This window comes from Ornithodoros turicata, chromosome 2 (genome assembly GCF_037126465.1).
Source record: "Ornithodoros turicata isolate Travis chromosome 2, ASM3712646v1, whole genome shotgun sequence".
Taxonomy (NCBI): Eukaryota; Metazoa; Arthropoda; class Arachnida; order Ixodida; family Argasidae; genus Ornithodoros; species Ornithodoros turicata.
In genome coordinates, this window is record NC_088202.1 from 63,156,690 (window position 1) to 63,183,342 (window position 26,653).

At 47.0% G+C, this 26,653-nt stretch overlaps 2 protein-coding genes across 2 annotated transcripts in view; one reads left to right on the forward strand and one right to left on the reverse strand.

Annotated features, from left to right (window-relative positions):
• Window positions 1–10,607, reverse strand: part of LOC135385490 (venom metalloproteinase antarease-like TtrivMP_A) — a 112,879-nt gene extending 102,272 nt beyond the window's left edge. The window contains exon 1 of the mRNA XM_064614832.1: window positions 10,447–10,607. Coding sequence (XP_064470902.1) covers window positions 10,447–10,522 — 76 coding nt within the window. The 5' untranslated portion in view covers window positions 10,523–10,607. The remainder of the gene's footprint in view (window positions 1–10,446) is intronic.
• Window positions 10,608–17,038: 6,431 nt separating this feature from the next.
• Window positions 17,039–24,632, forward strand: LOC135384713 (uncharacterized). The gene is made up of 2 exons (XM_064613901.1): window positions 17,039–17,095; window positions 23,670–24,632. Exons 1-2 carry the CDS (start codon window positions 17,039–17,041, stop codon window positions 24,630–24,632), a joined length of 1,020 nt encoding a protein of 339 aa, XP_064469971.1.
• Window positions 24,633–26,653: the final 2,021 nt, after the last annotated feature.

The following is a 26,653-nucleotide window of genomic DNA, read 5'->3' on the forward strand; positions in this document are numbered from 1 at the left end:
AAACACTACCGCCATTTTCTCGAGGGCCGCCATGTTACAGTGGGACTGCCACATATGTTGACTGTTTCGAATAATGTGTATCATCTGCGGGAAGTTGTTGGACGTAAGGGCGTATTGAGTTGGGAATTTCACACGCAGCAACGTCCAATCTTGCCGTGCGGCTTGGGCATTTGTTACAAGTATACCAGCACGGGAAAGTACCATTTTCTGCCTTTTCAGACAACATGGGGTGTACACGAGCAATACATTTTCTTTATATTGGCTCAAACTTGGCAATATGGGGCCCATATTGCCAAGTTTGAGACAATATGGGGGAAATCCTGGCAAAACGGGTTCCATATAGGACCCTTATCGCCAATGCCCAGCCAATATGGGTACAATATCGTGTGCTGCCTGGCCGTGCTCTCCTCTTCTCGACTCTTGGCAATGCAGCTTCTGTGGCGGTTCAATTTGGCCACTAATATTTTTTTTCTGTTTTGCCGTTCAAACAACGTTTTGCAAGATCTCACGTATAGTACTTCAACCAGACCGCTCACAGCACGTGGTCCACACATCGCCAGAACAGTGTGTACATCACACAGAAAGCGTTAAGCGACCAAGTCATTACATACGAAGAATTTGTGCCAAAATTAGCCTAACCCTCAGGTGTGTTCATGTTACCCACCTGAGGGTGCTTTAGGGTGCGCCAAAAGTTCAGCGCTCCGTTTTTAACGTCCCTTGCGAAAGACGGTGTGTCTAAGCAATTTGAACCCTGCCACCGAGCTGCCAGCGCCCTCATCCGGGATGTAACCACCGTGCTTTAGATCAACCATCCACCGGACAGGCAACCATCTGTTCCACCGAGGTCAAAGACGACTAACCACAAAGCGACTGTATACGCATGGCAAGAGTTTCCCCATTTAGCTCCATTTACGTTTAAATTAAGAAACGACAAACCAACGAAACGTGAACCCTTGGATTTTTGTTACGACGTCACCGGAAGAAAGTAGAACGCGCTCAGGAAACATTACAACATGTCGTTGTTTCCCGTTTTTGCCAGCCTATTTTTTGTTCATTACGTTTAAGGCGGCGGTAGTGGTGGTGGTGGTGATGGAACTACTTGCTGTAGACGGCCATGTTTCACCATTACAACGGCACTGCCGTTTTTATACTGCGCACATGACTGCGCTACCGTTCAGACGTGCAGCATCTTGAAGCGTCTTCTTTGCCTAATTTCAGCGTTTCCAGATTTGTCTACCGTACCCTATCCTATACATTGGGGATAGAAATAATAGAATATTCACAGGCGATAACACAAGACTCCAGTAAGTGCGGAAATCTCAGTCTTGACCAGATGCAAGCCCTTGGTAACTTTGAATAAGGGCGCAACGCGCTATGTTCTCGGAGTACATACGGTTGACATTCTGGTAGAAAAATCACATCGCCATATCGAGAATTTTGCCAGTTATCTCACACTCCGGCTTGAACACATATTCTGCCTTTTTCGCCGAAGCTCTGTCCTGCCTTTTGTCTCCGCAGGACAGCTGCTACAATTTGATGCTTACGTGACACTCAGAGTATACCAGACGGTAAGGTCAGCCCGACTTGCAGAGGGCTTAGTTTAAAGGCCGAACCGCATGAGGCGTTCGTCCAGCGTTTTCTCCAGCGGCCTGCAGCGGCGTTTGGTGAGGGCAACCAGAGCGGCGGCGAACAATAGAAACGCCACCAGGGACGCGACGTTGCCTCCGAAGTTGGAGCGGAGTAGATATTCGGCGTTGGGAGACTGAAAAGGAGGGGACGACGTGCGCCAACTGGCCAATCAGGGAATAGTCTCGGCTTACCTCCATCCGGCCGCGCCAGTTTTCGGGAACCCCCATAGATGGCTGCACGCGGAATTGCTCAGACTGCTCGAGAGCATCGCGTTCGGCAGAATAACAGAACATTGTTGCCGTCGTTAATAACGTAATTCTTGTGTGAGCGTCCAACATACAAAACATAAAGAAGTGTGCAACAGCTTGATGAAGATGTCAACCGGAATGATACGTTCGCTCCGTGTATTTGGGTACCCTGTGAATGTCGGGACCAGTATTCAGAACAAATGGCTTCGTGAGTGCGCATGGCTGCAGTATCTTGCTCGTTATAACATGTTATCACTCAAAAGCACCTGTGTTTGAGATTTTTTCACTTTCTAACAAAAGTGTTTATCAAATTACGTGGAGTTTCTTTCCTTGAGAGAGTATGAAAACGTTCGCATGGGACGCCATCCATACACGCCGCTGTACAAACGCTTGAATTCATAGAAACGGAGGTGGTCGCGCCCTTTTCAGAATATAGGTGTCATAATTTTCTGCACAATATGTTAATGGGAGGTACCTCTTGTACGTGCAATGCTAAACGAGAAAATAATGTCAAGTAGCGCTCGCTCAGCAGCCGTCCTACATAGAAAAGTCAACCCCTAAGAAGTCCGCAGCACACGGAAGGTATCTTCTGGAAACATGTGCTGGCAGTTACACAGAATTTATGACATAGCCCAGTGGTTGATCTGGACTAGCAGCCTTTTGTACTCCACGGGCACGGGTCCAGTCCGAGATTTTTTCTGAGTCCAGTGCAAGCTTTTGTGAGTAGCAGAGTCGTCTTGCTTGTTTCTTCTTTCTTCTTCTAAATGCTACTATGGCACACCACAGTTTGTTTTGGCACACAGTTTGTTGGGTTATGGCACACCACACCGAGTTTTGGGGAGGTGGAGTATGTAACAGTATATGCGGTGCTACCATTGAACGCTGCTCGGAGATCACGTGTTCCATCGCTCCGAAATTAGGACCGCCGTGAGAGAAGGATCCTTCAGACGTCGCAACCATGACACTTGAGCGCAAGCAGTTGTCGCAGGAAGAGCTTCTCCAGCGCAAGCCAGTGTTTCCACATCTACAGATTTGTACAGATCCATACAGATTTGTATGGATATCTACACATTTTCGGCAACATCTACAGATTCATTCTCAAATCTACAGATTTTTTTTTAACTTTATGACCAAACAGGCTTGTTTCATCGTAGATTTCATCCATAAGCTAGCCTGCGTTAATGCTAACAGATTTTGGGACAATCGTCAAAAAAGTTATGATAAGAAGCCCGATTCACGATGCGCCGCTCTCGGGTGAAAAAACAACGGATTTTTAATTTCATGTTTGCTTCATGGTGTGCACTGTTAGAAATGATGGTGGTGGTGGTGGTGGTGATAGGGCTTGCCGTTGCTCTTAGAAATGAACTTCCCCACATAGCACGCTCCTAGCCAATCATCATCCCGAATGACAACGTTCTCGCCCCTGATTTGTTGAAAACGGGAGGAGGAGCCTATTTTGTTTCCATTATGCACGGCACAAAATAGGCTCCTCCTCCCGTTTTCAACAAATCTAAGGCGAGAACGTTGTCATTCGGGGTGATGGTTGGCTAGGAGCGTGCTATGTGGTGAAGTTCATTTTTAAGAGTGTGCGTGTTAAAAAGTCTGAAAGAAGGTCACAGGAAGCGTCTGAGCTGTGCAGCCAATATGCTGTGTGGCCTACTTTTTGGATCGCACTTTCGGCATACCCAAGAATTTTCCCATTGGCAACGTTGTCAACAAAAAGAATTTGATTCTATTTTCTTGGCCTTCAGATGCCTCCTGTGACCTTCTTTCAACTTAATTTGTCCTCATTTCCCTACTCCCCTCTCTCTGTCTCCCACGCACCGTCTTCGTGTTTTTGAAGTTTGTGATTATCGATTAAACGTCTTGCTGGTTCTGTTGTTTACCTGTCTTGCCCATCGCTCAGGCTTGCCTATCGTGGAGTTGATCCACCAGCTAGCCTGCATCTACGCCATTCTATCTTAGCGACAACGGCTTGCGAGGGGGATTTCGGAGCAACGCAAAACGCGTTTGTGTAAAGTGCCTCGCACTCTCTCCAACTGATCCAATGGGACCCAATCCTCGATTGGCACCCATTGGATCAGTTGGTCCTGTTGGTAGAGTGTCCGCCTACTGATCGCGAGGTTGCGGGTTCGGTCCCGACCGGTGTCTCCAGCAACTTGGTGGTAGCGTAGAAATTGCTTGGACACACCGTCTTCCACGTGGGACGCTAACACGTTGCGCCTTGTGCTGAGATTTCGCGGCGGGTTAAAGAACCATCAAGTAGGCAAAATCAATCCCTATACTCCGAACACTGTAGCGTCGCTCATGATTACAGTTGTATCGCGACGTAATTCCACGAATTGTCATTATCAATAAAATGGGAGAAGCTTAGTGGGCCTGCCAGATCAAGTTAACCGAGTTCTTGGGGAGGAAAATGTATTGCGGGACGATCACCTGTAGGGGGGGGGGATATGTTTATTAAGAAAAAAGAAAGGAAAGGTCCTGTAGGGGTACTGGTAGGATCAGATGATTATTGAAAAATTATTACTGAAAAACCATACAGGATAGTCGATTCCGTAGCAGAAGTGGAAATATAATGGCATCATCCAATTTACAATGGACTCGTTCGTGGCATCCACACACCCAAAAAAAAAAAAGAAAAAAAGAAAAGTCGCCGGAAGAGCACCTACAACAATGCAGAAGCAGCATGAAGAGCACAATGGCGAAGATACATAGGCTTTTCGATCAGTTTAATAAAAATACGTACTGCAAAACGGTGTGTAATGTCCGTATAAAAAATCTACGGCACAAATAGCAGCGCAGAAACTGTCGTTCATATGCGATACCATTTGCGAGTTCAATGGGGAGACGAAACCGTGTCGACGAGATGGCGGCGATGAGCTCATAAATGCTATAGCATTTTCCCACTCGTTGCCTCTCATATAATCGGAATGGTTGGATGAACCACATTTTGACCGTTTGTGGTCCGGCTTTTTTATGGAAGGACCTTGCGGCCGGTCCTGGGCACGGCTGAACTCTCGGCTGTCGTGCACCTCCAGGTCTGGTGACATCAGGTCCGGGATGGGCCACTCAGGGCGGGCCCATTCAATGTCCTACTTTACATAATTCGTTCTGCCATTTTGTCTGTAGCTACTTACGTGGTTTAGCATTATAGTTGAATGTCCTGCTTCTTGTGACCGTGCTTTGCAATGAGGGTTGTGGCTCTCGTTAGATCATTGATGCGCAATTTTGTGAAATGCCGGCGCCTCAGCGTATACGCCTTGGTCACAGAGGTCGCTCTACGTAAAGCCACATATGATTATCAAACTATTTCATAACACTCTTCCATGTCGCTCCACGGGCACAACCGGTGTGCCTCATGAAGGAAGTAGTTCTCCCTCCTCATTCTCGTTAGACCATTTCGGTGTAGATCTCTGCTCAACCACACGACCTGATCATTTCGGGGACGAAGCTTTTCACCCAACGCTTTAGTCTGGACGTGGCGTCTATCAGCCCTGCTTACGAGCCCGTCATGGTGCCTGCACGCGCAACAGTTGGATGTGCCGAGCCAGTCTACGGGTGCGTTGTTGCCGTTCGCAGGTGAGCGCTGCTCGTCACCGTTGCCAGAGTTGTTCCAATCCAGTTGAAGACGTTCCACTCAGCGACGGACACGTGGCTCATATCTTTCAGTGCCCGAGTCCTGAAGACGTTGACACGGACACGTCTCCTGCTCCTACTGCAACTGTTCAACCACCACAGTCCCAGACTGTTTCTATATCCGGCTTCTCTTTCAACGTTGGAGCGGATTTGTCTCCAGCAGAGTTCTCGACCATCCGCACATTTCTGGCCGAACATCTTTCATCGTTCGCCTGAACCAGTACCGATGTTGGATCGTGTCGCGTCCAGACACATGCTATCCCTAGGAGAGAGTGACACCAATTGCGCAGCAGCCTAGACGGCTCTTACCAGCTCAACTAGATATTGTCACGGCGATGATAAAGGATATCATCGACGCTGGCTTGGTGCGGCCATCCCGCAGCGCGTGGGCTTCAGCTCTCATCCTCGTGAAGAAAAAGGATGGCAGGACACGTATGTGCGTCGATTACCGAAACTGAACGCTGTGACCTGAAGGTTCTGTATATCCCTTCCCTCTCATTGAAGACGCTCTCTCACCCCTAACCGGAGCAAAGTTCTTCTCGGTCATGGGTCTTGCGTCCGGTTTTCATCAGATCCCGATGAGCGACCAGGATATTGAGAAGACTGCATTCATTACACTTTGGGGTCTGTACGAATACTTGCGGATGCCCTTCGGCCTGAAAGGTGCCCCATTCACCTGCCAGCGTGCGGTCGAAGCTGTCATCGATGATGCACAGTTTGACTATGCTCTCGTTTACATGGATGACTGCGTAGTCTACAGCAAGAACTTTGATGAGCATTTGGAACATCTATCTGCTGTATTCGCACGTTTTAAAGAAGCGGACTTGAAATTCAAGCCACGTAAATGCTTTTTCTGTTAATCGGAGGTTGTATACTAGGACTATGTTGTCACCAGGCGCGGTATCTCACCTGACCTAGCTAAAATAGCGGCAGTCCAAAGGTTCCCGCAGCCCAGCAACATCAAAGACCTTCAGTCGTTTCTTGGTTGGACGTCCTACTTCCGCAAGTTTATACCAAGATAAAGCGTATTGGCCGCACCACTGCGAGACTTGCTGAAGAAGGACGTTCCGTTTCAATGGACTGGCATACTTGCATTCTTCCGCGTTCTGTGACTTCAAGGAAGCTCTCTGCAGCCCAGTCATCCGACTGTGGGTGCAAACCAGACCTCGCGCGAACAGATATACTATCAGTACACAATGAGCAGCTAACGAGGGAAATAGCAGAGGCATTTTTCATTACAAAACACGACGATGATCAATGCGTAAGCGATCCGTCACTGAGCCTCTCCCCCGCGGAGATAAGTTATCTCGGGAACACGTTGCAGTGTAACCCGATGGTGTCATGTGACTAGGAGCAGGCTCCCCCCTTTCTTTTGTGTGTATAAACATGTTTTGTTTAGTAAAAACTGCCAGTTGAGAGTTAGCAGTCGTCCTGTCTTCCTTCTTTGTCCGCGTCCTTGTGCTGCTTAATCACGATGAATGTACACCAACTACCCCTCCTCCACACACTCCTTCAGTCATCAGAACTCGGTAAAATTACTCATGAGCGCGATAACTCACGATGCGCACAATAACGATCGCCGATCGTATCGAGTGTGTGAGTTCCACTCGTTTTCACACAGCATGGCAGCACCTATGCGATAATCTGCTAGCACATTGACATGGCAACGCGATTATTGTGATCGCACTTACGCTACAGCGAGATATGGTGTACTTGCTTAGTGCACTCATGCTGGAACGTCCCACAGCGGCACTAACGGGAACCACTGTAGGACTGCGAACGAAATCGTTCCCTTCAACGCCATTATCGTGCGAGTCCGCACTCATCCTGTCACGAGGTCGCTGTTTCTTGCTACATCGGTCTGACATTGATGCTCAGAGTGCTACTGCACATTCGCACTTGCTTTCGGGGCGTTTTGCATAAGGACATTTTTATTTATATTTTTGCCTGTCAGAGTCAAGACTAAATGATGTAAATGTGCGGTACATAAATGGGTACCTGTGCATCTATGTTGTAAACCGTGCCTGCCACTTACTCGCTGTTATGCAAAACTTTGATTTGAAGTTTTTGACTAAGTAATTTTGGGCTGGCACTCGTGCGTATGCGCATTGATTTGCCAAATCGCTCATGTCACCCGTGTATTCAGTTTTATTAGTTGCTGCGTGAGTATTTCGCCTATCACCCATCGGTGGCCTGTGATGGCCATAGTTTAAAATTGAAGACGGTCGGCTGGAAGTGTAGCAGGAATGTCCTATGTACACTTCGAACGCTCTACTCTAGCCGTCCCAATCTTCAACTTTCACGTTTCTTTGATTGTTTATTTGTTTTGCTATAAACATAGATAGGAACCTACAGGCTAAAGGCGGCATAGCTACCTGACACGGCCTCAGCACCATAGCACTACAATGTAGCGATTCTTATCGTTATATTTAAAGTTCGCGCGCGCTCCAAAACCGCGGTGTGTAGGTTCGCGCAAGGGCTCGTGGGAAATCCCTGGCAAAAGGTACCCGGTACCCGGGTTCGAATCCCGGTGCCGGCTGTGCTGTCTGGGGTTTTTCCTGGGTTTTCCTCAGACGCTTTCAGACATATGTCGGCACAGTTCCCCTAGAAGTCGGCCCAGGACGCACATTCCCCCAGGGCGTGAGTCGTGACGTTGCCCACATACGTGAGGCCGACAACGGCAAGCCCTTTCACCACCACCACCACCACCACCACCCTGGCAAAAGTGCATTTAACGCGCGTTGTGGGGTAACGACAAGTTGAAGATCGAGGCTTCGTCATCAAACAGGAGTAATTTTAACGTGTGGGCTGTGACAGGCGGGATACAGTGCTTGGTTACTTATCTTATTGGGGATGATTGCATTTGCTCTGTTCATTGTAGTTCAACATTGATTGATTAAAATTGATTGATTTGATGCGCTCATTCCGGCGATCAACGGTGTAAAAATCATTTCCAGCGACCGCGGTCTACGTTTATAGGTGCTTTTCACTAATTTCCGAGAACTAGAAGCTACTGAAGCTACCTAGCCGGCAAAGAGATCTATGTAATTGCTCAACACCGCTTTCGTCCTTTCGAGTACACGCTAGAAAGCTTTACATTATGCACAAAATTTTAATTTCCTCGTCGCTCTGACACTGCGTATTCGGACAGCTATAATTGGCATCATGCATTAAGGCTTAAAAAAAACAATGCGGAATATTTATTGTGTTCCCAATCCGTTTATCAAAATTCAGAACCGTACATGATTCATCCTCCATCAAACATGCGCATTAAGAAGAGAGACGTTTAGTCGAACGTCGCCCCTGCATGACATTCAGTCTAGATCAAGGTCTCACAAACAAATTTTGTTATCAAGTGACTCAGCTGTACATGTCTTTGTGTGATATCTCACATTATCTCGTGAGTGCACTAATATATGCAGTAACCGATGTTGCGTGTGTTGTTGGTTCTTGATTTCGTGATCGTGATAGTGCGATCAGTCATAGTGACCCGTGTGAGACCCGCCTGGCATCGTTGTTGTCTATGGTCACCAGCTTTTATCATCTGTAATCGTCTGTCAATTCGTCTGGCTCAAAATATTGTGATCCTGGATGCGAGATACAGGGCGCGATATCGACCTTCACCTGAGTCCAAAGTGAGTGTGAGGTAGATACGCCTTATCAGATAATTGTGATCGTGAGTGATCGTGAACCAAAATGCCGACCTCTGGCAGTCATGCCGTTTAAAAGCGTATTTGATTACGCCACACACAGAGATGATGATAATGTTGATGTTGAGACACAGAGATGATGAGATGTTGAACACATACAGAGATGATGATAATGATGTCCACGTTCAAGGTTGATCCCAGTGCCACCTGAAGAAGTGGTGCAATGAGATTTGCTCGCGACGTCGGTCGTCGCCAAATAACAAAAAAAATCTAGAAGAGGCACAGGCGGCTGGTACGCCGTGGTGGACCATGGCCCTAGAATTATGCAGGAGGTGAACGATCGAAGATCAATTTGCTTCATACTGCTCTTCAATGCCTCGCGCTCTTGCTGGTAACGAACACAAACCATTGGCATGTGTTGCTGGTCGCACCGCACGTGGGATTTCCGGCAAATGTCCAACGCCAATAGGCTGTTTCAGTGCAGGGCTTAGCCGCGGGCGGTAAAAGTTGGGAGTAAATGGGTCTGGCAACCAGTTGGGAAGCATCAGGGAGAGTGACGGGTCTACAGCATGCATGGGGATCACATCTGGTTCGTGCATTGGCAGCGTCTTCGTAGAAGAGCATGGCAGAAGCTCAAGCGCAACCCACAATCAGGTACAAGTCAGGGGCACACAGGCAACATTTCTCTGAGCCTGTGAAATACACAAACAACACACGGAACGAAGTGGACGACAAAGACACAGGATCAAGGAAATGTTGTCCCTTTCTACAGCACACCGGCTCGTTGGCACATTTCGAATTTGTTCTTCGGTGTGTTCTCCTCTTCCACCCGGCGAAAGATGAACACGCGGTTTGAAGGGAGCGGCGATTGCGTAGAACGGTGCATGGAAGCGGACCACTTATAGTGGTACCGTCAATTTTCCCTGCAGTGCACTATCAGGACCTTTCAATGATGTAAAACCACGCTTATTTGCAGTGGAAGCTGCAGATGCTGGCGCAGTGTAATTGCAGTAATCCGGAGTGTCAAAAGCGAAAGTAAAGGCCAAACGACCGCTTCTGTGTGGGAATGCTTTGTGCGTTTATTAGCATCAGCGAATCAATTAATTACCTTACAACTCTGAACAAACTTTATCTAACTTAGAATTAGAATCTACTACATGAATACGCTAGGACCATTAACAAATACGCACGCGCAAGTAGGGTGTTATAATCGGTAATATGTGGTTGCAAAGACACGAAACAAATGCGGAGGGGGGGGGGAGGAAATTGTCAAAACTCACCAGCACGGGATTCGAATTCATCCAAAACACACATACATAAAAACAGACATAATAGCATCTTCGCAGAGTTAGGCATCAGACGTAGTGTTTTCACATGTAATACTGCAGGTGCTGGGAGACCCTTCAATCCACTTTACCATTATGACTTACAATACCGACAATTCGAAGTGATTTCGGCAGTAATGTAGTGCACGCTTCCTTTGTAACACAAACGTGGTGAAACTCGACCTTTACGCACAGCAAAGTACAACAGGCAATTATGTTTGCCGGATGCAGTGTGCATCCGTCTCTGTATTGGCCAGGTGTGCAGATTCGTTTTTAGTCATGCCACATGTGCTCCAGTTGAAAGCGAGCGGTATAAGAAACCGTTTAGAGACCAATAGAAAACGTGTGCCTTGAAACATCTATGTTGTATGTTGTCCCATCCGGGGTGTAGTTATAATGTTATGCAATATACATGGTTATCTGTAGTTGATCCAGACTGAAGAAAAAAACTCTGACTGAAAAAAAAAAAACTCTGAATGGCTGTCTTCTCGTGGATTGAACGGGATTTGAAGGAGTTTCGGAAAACGGATTTCTCTTGAAATCATTCTAATGCCACGTTCACACTACATCATCGAAAGCCGCGAACGCGGGAAACTCATTCACCGCTTTTACGGCATTCGCGACCCTCTCGTTCACACTGTGCTCCGTACGCCGGGAATGCCGGCACTACTGGCACTACTGTACTCCGCTACAAAAACTGATCCGTTTCATTCTTCGAACTGTACTCAAGCTCCACACGTGTAATACGTATAATGTCGTTGTAATAAATCACAATAAATCACAAAATAACAATTGCCAAATACGTATTTATTGCGTTTTATACAGCAACCTGTAAAGCGATGCCCGCTTCAAGCAGCAGACGACGTGCATCTACACATGTCTCAACACAGTCGAGACACTAATTCCTCGGCTTCTTTCAGCAGCTGCTATGATGCGGTCCTCATATCTACGTTTCCGCTCCTCTTGCGTTTGCTGTCGTACAACATTTAGCGCTACCTTAGCGTTACCTTGAGTAGACCAGGTTACGCATCTGCCATGTTCATTGTCCACGCCGCTGTTCTCCCGTCCCAGCATTCTCCCTCGCGGAGCGCGCTGATTGGTCCAGACTCGCGTCTTTCCCGGCACTCCCGTCAAAAGTAGAAGCAATCTCTACTCTCGCGCTGCGGCTTTCGGCACCCTCGCGGCGTCCGCAGGATTCACGGACTGCTGTGTGAACGTGACAAGTTCACCGGCATATCCGTCGTTCGCCACATTCGCGGCGTTCACTGACGAAGTGCGAACTTAGCATAACGTATTTTTCGGCTTTTCGGCTCCGAGTCCTTTAAATAGGGTGATCCCATGAGATCGATTCAAGTACTCTGCGGCAGGAGCAGCGTCATCACAAATTTCAGATCACGTGAACATGGCGCCAAGAGAACATCATCATGTCGTCACAATCTCGTCACACTGACGTGGCACACATGTCTCTCTGCGCGAGAATTTCATACCCTGTAGATTCCAGTGATTCATAATGCCTATAGTAATTAATTACACCCCTCAAGTCGGCGAGAAGTGAAGTGAATCGGTGAATTAGGGAATGCACCACCCGTGCAAACAAAAGTCCAGAAACTGATGTTTGGTGAGGGAAGTATCTTCTTAGCACTGGCTCTTCTTTTTCTTTCTTTTTTTCTTTTGCTGCATTTTATGTGACAGGTGCCGTCTTTCCAATCGTTTGTATGGCTGAGACTTGAGAAATTCTATGTAACGTTTTGACGTTGCGGGCCATAGTTGTGTGAGGAACAAAATCTACAAAGCAACCTTCTACGCCTACAGCTCTTCCACCAAGTTCGTCACAACGCTGACACGTACGATCGATCACCAGTCAATGGTCGCCAACGTCGTCAGCAAGAGGTTCTCCAGTTGGTTCAAAGCTAGTGATGCAACATGCCATTAAAACTCAACGACAAATGAACACCACATCACGAAAGTCACAGCAGTAACTTCTGCGCTCCAAACCTTGTGAACCTCCCCCCCCCCCCCCATTTTTCCCATTGTATGCTCCCGATGACTTGCTTTTCGCACTGTCGTGCTGGTTTCTCTCTCTTCATTTTTTACTCGGCTGCTGTGCTATCGGGCACATCGTCAGGGATTCTTCCCGTTTGTGTATGGACCTTATTTCCTTGAGGAATCGAATAATATACAAGCACAAAGACTGGCTGACTTTTCCTGTGAAAATATATAGATACCATATATATTATCCATATATATATCCATATATATATATATACCATGAATATTATCACGTACACAGCACCTTCGTGATGATGATCGCGAGGATGATTGGAGTTTTAATGGCGCGCAAGCATCAAGCATAGAGATAGGAAACAAAGACTGGAGGACGGACTTGGCGCGATTGCGATTCGTCTATCCCCGTGTGTGAACTTCAGTACGCAGCCATCTATAGGGCTTGAACAGTGTTTGCAGACGAGCTTCTCCCACCGAACTACAGCGGAGCTGTGCAGCTTGCGAGCAACGCTGACAAGTCACTTTGCATAACAGAAGGGCGCCGGTCCATCTGGCCAACACCACCTAGATAGAGAAAGCCTGCTAACTCGTCGACGTGACGTAACAACTAAGAGTCAGCCAATCGGGATCGTGTTTTCAACGGCCGCAACCAATCGCGAACGTGCTTTCAACGGTCGCAGCCATGGAGACAAATCACCGTTGTCTGCGAGTAGTGATTGAACGTCCCGCGTACTAAATTGGAAAACTTTACGATAAAGCGCAAAATCGTTCCATAGCTTGCTCAAGACTGATTATCTGGAAAGCGTGTTGCACTTTTTGTCTGCAGGTTCAAGTCTACAGGTTCTAAGTTACGTGCAATCATTTGCGTGTTCTTGAATTTACAGGGCGGCGAATCGCAGTAGCAGACGAATTCAGACTTTATATGTTCACGTAGCGGAGGAGGGAGAGGAGGTAATAAGCAAGCCTTCTGTATCTAGGTGGCGCAGGCCGTGCCCACGCGAGGAATGGTGGCTGGCGTAGACCAGTCTTGGGTAGTAACTAAGTTACTTTTAACTTGTAACTGTAACTAGTTACTTTTGGGGGTAACTAGTTATAGTAACTACTTACATATCTGGAGAAGTTGCTTTTAACTGTAACTAGTTACTATCCCTGGCCCTAATCGTCTCTGTCACTAATCGGTATGTGCCCCGTGCCTTGTGCTCTTCCACAACTCCCAACTGCTTGTGGACCAAGCCGGGAATTCCAGTTTTGCCAGCAGAAATCAGCTGAAGATGGTCACTCTCAAAGGTCGAAGTGAGTCATATGTGAGTAATGGTGTCACTGCCCTGGCACGGGGTCCTGCCTCCTCTGTATATAAACAAGGGAAGGTTTATGGACAAGGAGAAACTTTCCGGTCAGCTCACTTGCGCACCGACCAGTGCAATAGCTAATCCTGTCCTGGTTGCTGCTATCATGCTATGAAGCTTCTGTGGGTGCTATATCAAGCAACCTTCGAGTTTTTATCGTGGAAGGATGAAAATAATTTAATTGGAAAGTAGAAGATATGGAATAAGACGTTCTCGGCAAAGAAAACATCAACTTCAAACCTGAAAAAGCATCTTGAGGCGAGTCCGTTATCCTTGTGTATGTCTCTCTCTACACGCTACGAAACGCGTGCGTGTCACCATGCTGTTCTTTTTCACCGCGATGCGCCACGTTGCATACACATGTCGTATTTTTCCCTGTGGGAGAGACACATTATTGATTTATACAGCTTCTGGTTAAGTGTAATAATAATAATAATAATAATAATGTTTTTTTGGTGCCCAAGAACGGTCGTGATGACCCTAAAACTTTTACTTTTGTCACACTTAAGGAAATGTAAATATATGTATGTTTTTAACAATTGTATCACCCTCTCATGGTCATTTTCATAAACAGTAACTGTAATGTAACTAAGTTACTTTCTCTCAGTCACTGTAGAAAGTACTATAACTAGTTACTTGACAAAGAAAGTAACTATAACTGTAACTTAGTTACTTGGCCAAGAAAATAAATATATCTGTAACTCAGTTACTTTATAGATGTAACTTACCGACCGGCGTAAGACCGGCGTAGACCATGAGCGAGCGTTCATGTGCGTTTCGATGCGTGCGGACGGGGCTCCTCGATGGATGCTGATACATCAAGCGCTGCTTCAAACATCACAGTTTTTTCTTCGGGGGCACCTCTTGGTTGACAACACCAGTGCAAAAAAGACCACATGGATATCAAGGTGATGTCGACTTCCGTGCTGTCACGCTCCAGGGACGGAGTCCGACCCCCCTGGCACCAAAGACTACAGTGCGCCAAAAGTGTGATGATAAGTATGGCTAGTGAAAAATAGAACGACTAATTCCAAAGCAATATACAATGCAAAGATAATAATAAACTGATGAGATGCAGTAAGAAGAGTAGAGGTTCTAATGGCGTAGATGCAGGCTAGCTGGTTCTACAACGTACACTAAAATCAATTTAAAACCCCAGTGCAGCACTTGATGGCGAAAAGAAGGGACGATACAAAGAGACGAGGACGACAAGGCACTGTCGTCCTCGTATGGCGGACTAGTCCTCGTCTCTTTGTATCGTCCCTTGTTTTCGTCGTCACCTGCCGCGCTGGGATTTTTAATTGATTTCAGTATGACATACCAACACTCCCGAGTTTTAACTTTATTTTATAAGTTACAGTGCATTAAAAACAGTATGTCTCAAACACGTACAGTTCTTATAAAGGATAAGAGCGGTACATCACCTAGCAATAGGGCTGGATAGAAATCTAAACCGTACTGATAAACCTCGTTGAAGTGGCGTTGACGGTGGACTTCATGTTATCAGGATCTGTAGCACAGAGAGTTGCTCGCTGCTCCCCACGGCGAATGCGTTGGGGTAGATACTCCCTGTGAAGTAAAAATTTGTGTGTTAGGTGAGTATGTCATAGTTTTAGGCGAGATGAAATCACGTAGTGTAAACCAGGGGTCGAAACCGGAACTGAACCGGAACCGAAAACCGCAAAAAAACGTTATTTTTCGCCAAACCGAACCCGAACCGAACCGTAAACACTTTTTGTCTCCCCTTGAGCGAACCGGAACTGAACCAAAAAATATGATGTGGTGACCGGTTTGCCAGACGGTACAAACGCCTATACCTTCCGTCGACTGTCGCGCACCAGCTCCCTGCATCCTCGCAATCTTCCCGATGTTATAGAGCGCACAAATTGATAAACCAAGAAGTGGTGAGTCCGTGCACTTCCTACAACCTCACCTCCAAGAGGTTCACGGCATCCCTGTACATTTTTGCGATTCGAGGTGTAAAAACAGATGTGCTACACGACAGCAACACTTTGCATTGTTGCCTCGGCTGCCTCCTTCATTCAGTGTCGCATTGTGAAGGCGACGTAAATTGTAATAGTCCACAGTGCAATAATCCACAGGTAACGCAGATCTCTAGCGGCGACCACGGGAAAGAGGTTGGCGTGTGGTCCAGAACATGGAGGAAGGAAACACGGGAGCGGCCTCCCTCCCTCTTTTCAACGGGGAGCAGCGTGCCGGCCTGCGCATGGGACTCTGGGGTACCCCTATCTACCACGAGACCGCTTTCTTCCTGACTCCTCGCAAATTCGCAAATATTTCAGCCCGCGAATTTAACCACTTATACAGTATGTATATCCATATTTCCATATCTCGGTATTTTACAGCGGTAGCTGCTAACGGGAAGGTCTCGGGGAAATCGCTGTGGCTGTATGACAAAACCCTCCGTTTCGGTTTCGGTGATGCAAAACAAGTTCAAATAATCTAAAGCTAATAAAAGCAGTTTTGAGATACTCAGAGATGGGTACGTTGTCCCGGAAAGGGTCCCGATTTTTCAGTGTTTCCTGTCCCGCGTTTTTCCCGCTTTTAGCAATATTTTTTTCCCGGTAATCCCAGCTCTACACATCACCACTCATACAGATCACAAGGCAGTACTCGTCACTTTAAAGTAATTGTGCATATATCAACAATAACAGCGTCAACATCCACACACAACAGCTACCGCTGAAATTTGCGTTACATAATCGTAACCGACCTGTAATTTTTTCTCCACATATCCATTCTATTCCAGGTCTATGTCTGTGTCTCACTGTAATACTGAGGAGTTTGTTGCGGTTCCGAGTGTCACAGGGCTGCTGTCATTTTTGATTGATTGTTTTCTTCAACAATGACCTAAGCTGTCGAAATGGAACACCAAAGCATACCACACATCCACTGAAAGTGCAGATGTAGCGGTACGGCCTGCGCAGCCTAGAGCACCGCAAAGGGCCGGCCTGCCCCGAAAGCCCGAGCCCGGCCCGGCCTGCGGGCCGAAATCGGGCCTCGAAGTCGTTTAGAAGGCGTGCGCGGGTTGTGCTCGGGTTCAGTCCGAGAGTTCTCGGGCTAAAGGGCCGCAAGGAGGGCTGCTAAAACACAGGTGTCGCGTTATAATCGACTTCGCCATGTTGTGGATTCCGCCCTCCTTGCGGCATGCACCGTGGACAGGCGCGCTAGACTCGATGCCCATGTGTTGTTACAAGCTCAACCGCATCAAAGGCTATGCTTACGCGTTCCAAGTAAGTATGGTGTGCAATGTTCGTTGTACAGTGTAGATGTACAGTGTAGATAGGACCTCTTGGACGATATGCTATGCGATATGCGGGTCTCGGCCGGGCTTTCGGCAGCCGGGTCGGGCTCGATTGGGGTGAGCCTCCGTGGCGTCGGGTACGGGCCGGGCCGGTCCGAGTTTTCGGCAGCCCGGTCCGGCTCGGGTCAGGTAAGCCTCCGTGGCTTCGGTTGCGGGCCGAGTAAATTCAGGACCGTGCACTGCTCTACGCGAAAGAAAGAGAGGACCCCGACTTAACGTAACAAATAACAACTTTAAGCTGTTATTTGGCTGCAGTAACGTCTTCTGCTTAAACGTCTTCTCAAAGTTGTTATTTGTTACGTTAAGTCGGAGTCCTCTCTTTCTTTCGTTATGTCATCTCCCGGCTTTTGGAGTATTTTCGCAGTGCTCTACGCACCCCATGGATGCCGACGTGGCTGGGCACCCACAAACGAGTTCAGAAACATATAGGCAGGGCAGTAGCGATGGGGGGGGGGGGGGGCAAGAGGGGCGTCGTACGGCAGGCCCCTGCAGGTTGTTTGTTCAGTATAAAGCGGGAATGAAGATAATTTGAATTTACGATCTCGGCAGTGGAATGAGCATTTTCTTTTCTTTGTTTACAAAGCTTCTGACGCAGTGAGAGAGAGAGAGGGGGGGGGGGCTTCACGTTTACCCTGCCCCGGGCGCAAACTCGCATCGCGACGGCTCTGCATAGAGATATAAAATATATGGTCGATCCATTGGTGGATCCGACGGAAATGCGTTAGCATTAAAACTTGAAAACGCTTTTGGGACTCCCCTTCACAACGCTACAAACCCCTTCAACGACCTTTCACACGACCTTACACAACGCTAACGCAAGACAGCATACGCAGGCAAACGAGCCTTTCGGGCTTGCTCTTATTCAGCTTGACGGCGCCGTCTCGCAGCCTTCATTCGTCGCCGGTCCTCCCCACAGCTTTCATAGCCCATGGCGAGCCCACGCAGACACATCTGAAACTGTCGACCACCACAGCTGCACCTGCCACTGCCGCCATGCCGGCGCCGCGTCGCGATATCCACGTGCCCTCTTCTCCTCTCCCCTCGCAGCGCCTCACTCTAGTTCCGTGGCTACAGACACAACACGCCACCAGCCCCCCCCCCCCCCCCCATCTCTCGTAAAATCTGTATCAAAATGTGTGTTACTGCGCACAAAGCAGTCCGTGCCTCTCCATTGGTCGGATACCACAGGTGTGTTCGGATTGGTTGCCAGAATTTGAAAACGGCACTTCGCTCTTTCTCGCCTGCGTGCTGCGTACTCTCCCGGCGATTTCATTTGAAATTCGTACAGTGGACGCCGGGTCGGCAGTATCTTTCGTTGGGAGGCAAGTGCGTTCGCCGTCTTATTTTTTTATTATAATACGTTTGCCGTATTATGGTGTTTTTGATCGTGTTGTACTGTTTCTCGACACAAGCATCGGTGTACCAACGGTCAATCGGATTTCAAACTGAAGTGTTTGAAATCCGATTTGAAAGCTCGATGAACACGTTCGAGCGCCGTCAGATGTGCATAGCGGTGACAATAAAATACCATTCATGAAGCAGCAGCATTTTATGTTTCTGACGTATAGCAGGCAAGGTCATGATGATCAAGAGATTGGGCACAAGTATGTGACAGTTGTTCGTTGTTGGGAATAGGCTGTGTCGATATGCGTGTTTTGCAAGTTTGAACTTTGTTGCTGTGTGTCAGGAAGCGCTACGCAATGAACTCGGTACGCTCATTGCAGAGGAGGCACAGTAAGCGCGTTTCGCCACGTCGAAAATAGTGTCGCCGCTGGCATTTCCCGCCAAATTCCGGCTACTTACTTTTCATTGGCTCCGGTCCTCCACGTGACCTTTCTCGATCATGATTGGCTGAGGCTCATTTATCCGAGAGATTCGCTCGCGTGCGTTCCTCCAAGGCGCCGACCCGTCTGACCGTTGTGCAGCTGGCGTCTGTGTCGGCAGAGGGATTAGCGTTACCTATGCTCTGGTTTACCATATCATTAACAGGTTTCTTCTTTTTTTTTTCATTCAGACACCCACAGCTGTTCGTGGCCCTGCGATTCCCAAGCATGTGGCCCCTGTCACCTGAAAATTCTACAGTTGTGCTAGGATGAAGCGAATGGCTCCTGCGTCTCATTACGTCCTATATATGTGTGTAATAATATCTACTTTCTCCAAACCGAATAGTTTCCTTTAATGATTGTATAATATGATAGTCACGCTTTCTGTTGTTCTGAAGTATTTTTTCTGTATTTATTCTGCAGTATTCTGTAATAATCTGTGTCTGTAGATTTACTTGCATTCAAATGTTGCTTCTTGTTTATATGTCTACCGTGTCAATAAATTTGTACATGTGAATTCTTTCGTCTTCTGGATTTTCGTTTTCTGCTTCCCGATAATATTGGCAGATGCGCTGGCGAAGCGCCCTGAACAGAAGGGGGAGGGAGGGAGAATCCGAGTGAGAGGGTATAGAGAAGGTACGCAGTGCACCTGCGCAGTTCGATCAGTCAGCGCGCGCTTTTTGGCGCCGTTTTCCGGCTACTTCTTCGCGATTCGCTACGGATGATCACGTGGCCAAGGGGGCGGTGGTTTTCGTGGCGAAACTGTGGAAGCTACAGCTGCACCCCACTGCTCAGTGCATGTAAATGCGTCAAGCTGCCGACTGTGTCAGTATAATTGATAAAATAAATTTCTGTTCATTACAACACTTTTCACATTTGCTTTGAAATTACGGAATAACTTTATGGCCTGCATGAAAGTAGTAGACTCATGGGTACAATTAGCCGGTACAATTAGCCGGTACAGGCCAGTATGGAAAGCAGAAGTCAGCAAGAGCCAGAACCGGTCAGGCTGCGAGACGGACGGAAAGACTTCTGATTGGAGGATTGAGGAAGCAATCGCTGCATTCTCATTGGTCGTGTGCCCAGTGTTGTGTGAATTTTCCTATACTATGGGCTCTATTGGGAGTTGCGGAGAACTGACGCCGCGATTCTTGCCTAGCGAGGACTCTAAGGCCGCATACCCACATGCGGAGAATCTGCACGGAAACGCGAACGCGGCGCGGCAAAGTCTTGCCGCTGTGCGGGAAATGCCACCTCCGCTTGCCGCTTTTTGGCGATCGCGCAGTGGACGATTTTTAGCGACATCCGCACATGCTCCGCCAATCAGGAAGTAAACGGAAGTTGCGTGCGTTCTTGTTTTCTTCCAGCCTCCCGCACGGGGAGCATTGACGGCGTCGTTGACTGGAAGGTATGTCGCAGTGATGCTCACGTTTTTCAGCCGGCGAATTTATGACGACGGAAATAAAATGTCATTGCTGCCTACATTATAGAGCGTTGCGTTAAAATGACTTTTTGGGTCGACACTGGAATAAAATTTGGGAGTGCAGGTAAGTAAAGTGTAAGATATTGACTGTCATAGTGTCAGGAAGTTGAAAGCTAAACATTGTTCACAACAAAAGAATGCGCTATCGCCACAGCGAGTGAACCCAAAGCCTGCGTTTCTTGCGCCTGCGATGCTGGTTTCACAAAAGCTCAGATGTGAGAACGGAAACGTTCACTAACAGTCAGTAGCTCGACTTCGCTGTTGTCCGCCATCTTGTCAAGCTTTCGCTGTGGAGAGTCGCGGGCGGAGGCAGTATAGCTGGGGCGGCATCCATACGCGCCCGCTTGCGGCAGGCGGTTGCGCACATCTCTACCGCATGTGGGTACGCGGCCTAATGCTAACGCATTAAAAGGAGAAGGCTCGAGAAGTGACTTGGCGCGCCTCCAATACATTTTCCTTACTTTTTTTATTTTGATTTGATTTTGATTTTATTTTGTCTTTTCTTCAAGGTAAAAAGTCACAAAAACTGAGTAGTCCCTTAGCAGAGGCTAGTGGCTAGTAGCTAGAGCTAGTAGAGCTAGTAGCTAGAGACGTACTTCGAATCGTGACCTCCCGTGCGCAGCCTAGCGTGGGCATGGGCAGAGTTACCAGTAGACATTTTGCCGAGGCTACTTATTTGTGAGCAACCGTGTGGATTTCTATTATAACGCGCGACGCCAGAACGCCGCGAGCTATGGCTGCTATCATGAAGGAAGGAAACATGGCCGCGTGGCGCCGCTGACGACGTTTGCCTCCATGTTAGCTTCTATGTGCGGTAGTTCGGTAGACGGTGGCCCGCGAAGGAAGTTCCAGTCAAACCACATGTAAGTATATCTGTATGCTTGAGCCGGGTATCTTGTTTTTGTAAAAGAGACTATTATCTTCTTAAGATGGTTAGGTTTTTACGAGAGTTGTGTTGTTCCCTGTCAAAGTGTTCAGATTTGAGATCTCGACGTGCTAGGCCCCACAGGTATGAAACGATGCATGCTGCTGTGAGGAGAATAGGGAGTTTTAGCGAGTCGTTTTCGCATGAACGAAACGACCGATTCGAGTGTGGCGCACGCGCATTACAAATCGGTAAACGAGTCGTGGGGAGCGCGGCTTCGTACGAACCCTAAGAACACATTGTCGTCCGTGGGATAGCCGACGGTTATTATACCGGGATGTCCGCCGGAGGGCGAAATCGGTCCTCAGGATATCCCTCATTTGTTAAAAAGGGGACTCTCACATGTCCTTACAATATTCTCTTGGTTGCCCCCTAGGTCATCACCCAGTAAACCACTTACACCTATGATTGCGATTGCGAGTGATCTATGCGATATCTAATTCTGGATATTTGGATATCAGCTGGAGATTCGTGAGGATCCCAGGACGTCCGTGAGGTATGCATTTTAACCCTCCTTTGTCATCCTAGATATGTCCCTGCAAGTTATCTTAATGGATATCTGGACACAGATTGGACGTCACAAATAGCTCTGACTTAAAATTTAATATTAACTTGGGCTTACTTTTAGTTTCATACATATCTGATACGACGACGCCACGCTGAGATAAACGGAAAGTACATATTTATTACCAAACATATTACATATGTTAATTATTACATGATTGTCATCATGTATGTGTTCGTTGAAATAAATTCCTCGATCATCAACAACAGGAAAAAAAATCCAGGAACTGTAGCATGCTCCGCCAGCGTTCGACCACACTCCGACACACGGTCCACCAAGGCAGACCAGGTTAACAAAGGTGCTCTCGCCTTAAAAAGAGCAGACTCTTTTTGTCCCCTCCACCGCGTACGCAGATCTGAAGGGAGACCAGAGCATTCACAATAGTCTCTGTTGACAAAATGGCCATAGCATATACTGAAATACAAGTTGTTGGGACACATTCGTTAAGTGTATTGGGCCGTGATACATTTGTAATAGTGAGAGGGTGCTCCACTGCAATTATCCTGTGTACCTGCAGAGTCAAGGTATAACCAATAACGTTTCTGACATTCCTTCATGTCAAATACTGTGTTTTTAATTCAGCCTACTGTCAATAATGTGATTAGCTGCTGAGTGGAGCTGTAACAGTGATCGAATTCCGGTGTTGCTTGATGAGCGTTACGCATAGATAAATATTGTCACGTCTAGCAGCACGCGAACGATAAAAATATATAACGATTTTACTTTGTTCCCCCATATCCAGTTAGCGTTTACAGAAGTTTTTGCTTGCTTTGGGGGGGGGGAGCAGAACAAAAATGTGTCTGTCGGAACAAGATGTCATAAACTCCCACATTTATCTGTGTATCTCCATGCGACGTCCTGGCAACGTTACTGTGACATTCAACAAGTGCCCAATATCTCATGTACTGGATCTTCCATGGATATTCCAGGGATCTCCAAGCTGCTTCCTCCAGTCAAATATCAAAAGCGCGATATCCTGCAGGTGTACCGAGGACATCTGTTATTTACTGCGCAAAGCCGAAATGCGAATGTCGTTCTGGGACGTCCATTAGATATCGCATAGCTGTCCAAATATTCAGGACGTTCGCGACCTTATAGGTATGTCCTGTGGATATGAGTGGTTTGCTGGGCAAGGACCGATGTAGGAGGGTGTGATGGCACAGCAGGGACATAATCTAGCGTCGTTTTATTTTATCTTATTTGTTTTCGTCAGAAACCACACTTAGTCTTGACAACTTCTGTTTCACTGATGGATTACTGTCAATTAATATTGACAAACTGCCGCATAAAGTGTAATACTTTCCATAACGGAAATAAGTTGTCGTTGTAAGTGTGTTGAGTCGTGGGCACGGCACGCTGCTGAATATGCGTCCTCTTACACCTCTGCATTTCGTTCTACAGGTGTTTGTCCTTGGCCCAACACTGTATCTTACAAGCTTCGACACACCATTTCCGTTCGTCGTGCCTGTATCTGACGATCATCTAGCACCGCGTGCCGAACCAGTTCTTCCGCTCTTCGATTGTCCTACAGTGGAAGCATGCTTAACGCCGTTATCAACGCCACCTACCCACGTGTCCTTGCCATCAGCGTTTAAGGACGACTATGCTGCCTTTTCCTTCAGTCGTGGGCACGGCACGCTGCTGAATATGCGTCCTCTTACACCTCTGCATTTCGTTCTACAGGTTAGTTCACGTAAATATTCTTAGACGTCGTTCAAGAGTAACAACCTGTGCATATTGATTCTGCCGTGCCCACAAGCTATGTATGCGATTGTGTGTGATTGTTATGATGTTATTCATGCGCTACTGATGCTTTCCGGGGATGTTCAGAGTAACCCAGGCCCTACAACGGAGGAACTTTTCGCTACACTTTTGTCTAACCAAGCATCAGACAGCCAGGTTTTACTATCCATAAGACAAAGTCAAAATGAAACTGAGAAGTCTCTTACCGAACTGAGTAGGAAAGTTAATCAAATTGAATCTGAAGTGCGAAACCTACAAACATTAAAAGCTACGGTATCGGAGGCATCAGATAAGCTCATATCTCTTGAATGTAAGGTAGCCTCCTTGACAAGCAAAGTTGAAGACGTTGAAGCACGTTCACGACGCAATAATCTATTAATATTCGGCTTGGAGGAAACCACTGGCGAATCGCAGAACGACCTCTTTGCAATAGTCAAAGAAAAAATATTTCGCGACCATTTGAATGTTACTCCCACCAGCATAGAACGTGTCCATCGGCTCGGTAGTAGACAACAAGGCAAAACGCGCCCTGTAATCTTAAAACTCTTCAACTATACAGAAAAGATTGAGATCTTGAAAAACTGTTGGCGGCTGAAGGGGTCTCCCCTCTCGATCAGTGAGGACTTACCTCTACGAGTGAGGCAGGCTCGTAAAAACTTGATGGCTAGCGCTTCAGACGAAAAATCAAGAGGGTGTAAAGTGCGCTTAGTCTACGACAAATTATTCATCAACGATGTGATTTATATTTGGAATCACAATACTCAGCAAAGAGAACAGGTAAATGGCAGTTCTTCGGCCCCGGATGCCGCACATCATCAACGCACGCTGCCCTTGAGTAACGCCCCAAATAATAAACTACACGACCCATTATCTACAGTTCGTGTCACAAGATCTCAATCTTGTCTGACTTCTGTATCGAACACATGACCGCAGTCCACAGGCATCTCTGTTCTTTGTGGCAATATACGTAGCGTTGTCAATAAAGTTGATCAGCTACAATCACTAGTTGACAACACTAACGCCGACGTAATTTCCTTAACTGAGACATGGCTTAATCCCTCGGTATGCGATAATGAAATCCTGCCGAACTACACTGTGTTTCGCCGGGACCGAGTTGACCGTAAGGGCGGTGGCGTACTCCTGGCCTTCTCCAATGTTCTGTCTCCGCACCTGTTAAACATCCAATGTGATCTTGAAATATGTTGCACCCGTATGCAGTTGCTGTCGCGTAGTTTTATTTGTGCTGTATGCTATAGACCACCAGATACATGTGATTTTGTCGATAAACTGCGTAACAATAACAATTAACAATATAACCACAAGGTATCCATCCAGTGAAATAGTTCTCATGGGGGATTTTAACTTTCCTAACATTAAATGGCAAAATGCGCTTCAGCTGCAGTGCTCCCCAGAAGAGCGCGATTTTGTTGATCTATGCAGCCTGTACAACCTTGAGCAACTGGTAAGAGAGCCTACACGCATAGGCAGCACATCGTCTAATATTCTTGACCTGATCCTCACTTCGGTACCTGATATCTTGTCCATTGTATCTGTATTCGCTGGCCCAAGTGATCATAAATTCATCCACGCCTCTCTGTCTATTAAAGTCGCGCGCACACGGAGGGGTAAGAAACTCATAAAAGATTACAAAGCTGGGAACTTTGACGCTATAAACACTGAACTTGCCGTATATTACGAAGATTATCTAGGCTCATTTCACGTTAGGTCAGTCGAGGATAACTGGTGTCTTTTCAAGAACAAATTACTTGACTTGGTGGACACTCATGTTCCTACCATTTCTGTCAATGTTTTACGCTCAGTGCCATGGTTCAATAACAAATTGAAACGCCTTCGTAGTAAAAAAAAAGATTATATAGAAAAGCTAAACTGTCCAGAAATAATCACGCATGGGCGAGGTATTATCAAGCCGAAACAGAATTTCGGACCAGTACTCAATCAGCCAAGAGCTCATTCTATTAGTGCACACTGCCTTCAATGCTACATAACCCCAGGAAATTCTGGAATATAGTTTGCCCAACTCAGCACGAGGTGATAGCGCATACACGACTCGACTGGCTCTTTGGTAACTGATGAAGATTGCGCCATGGTACTGAACGATTATTTTGTATCCGTATTTTCTGTTGACGACGGCGCAAATGTTACCGGTGCAGTAGTGCCTGATTTCCAAGCCATGCGCAGCATTGATATATCTTACAACGGAATTATCAAGTTGATAGACAATCTGAAGATTAGTTCATCATGCGGCCACGATTCTATTAACTCCAAGATATTGAAAAACACCAAATCCATCAGTGCCGAATTTCTGTGCCTTATTCTAACCCAATCCCTCGTGAAAGGAGACATTCCTTCCGACTGGTTAATTGGAAAGATCATTCCAGTGCACAAAGGTGGTGACAAGCAAACGCCATGTAACTACAGGCCAATCTCTCTCACAAGTATACCTTGCAAGTTCTTGGAGCACATCATAGTCTCTAACCTTGTAGGCTTCCTGGAAAGTAACTCATTTTTCTTCGGGTACCAACACGGTTTTCGAAAAGGTTATTCGTGCGAAACGCAACTAGCTGGTTTATCTAACGACATTTTATCTAGCTTGGATATTGGTCTGCAGGTCGACGCAGTCTTTCTGGATTTAGCAAAGGCTTTTGATAAGGTTCCTCACACTAAACTCTTTACTAAACTCACACGTCTTAACTTAGATCCGTTTGTGCTAGCATGGATAAAAAATTTTCTCGGCAATCGAAAACAGTACGTGTTTGCCAATTCCTCATCCTCATCGTTTTGTTCAGTAACGTCTGGTATACCTCAAGGCTCCGCCATTGGAGCGCTTCTTTTCTTGATATATATTAACGATCTGCCCTTGGGTATCTCATCTAATATACGGTTATTTGCCGACGACTGTGTGCTCTACCGGACAGTAGCGGATTGCT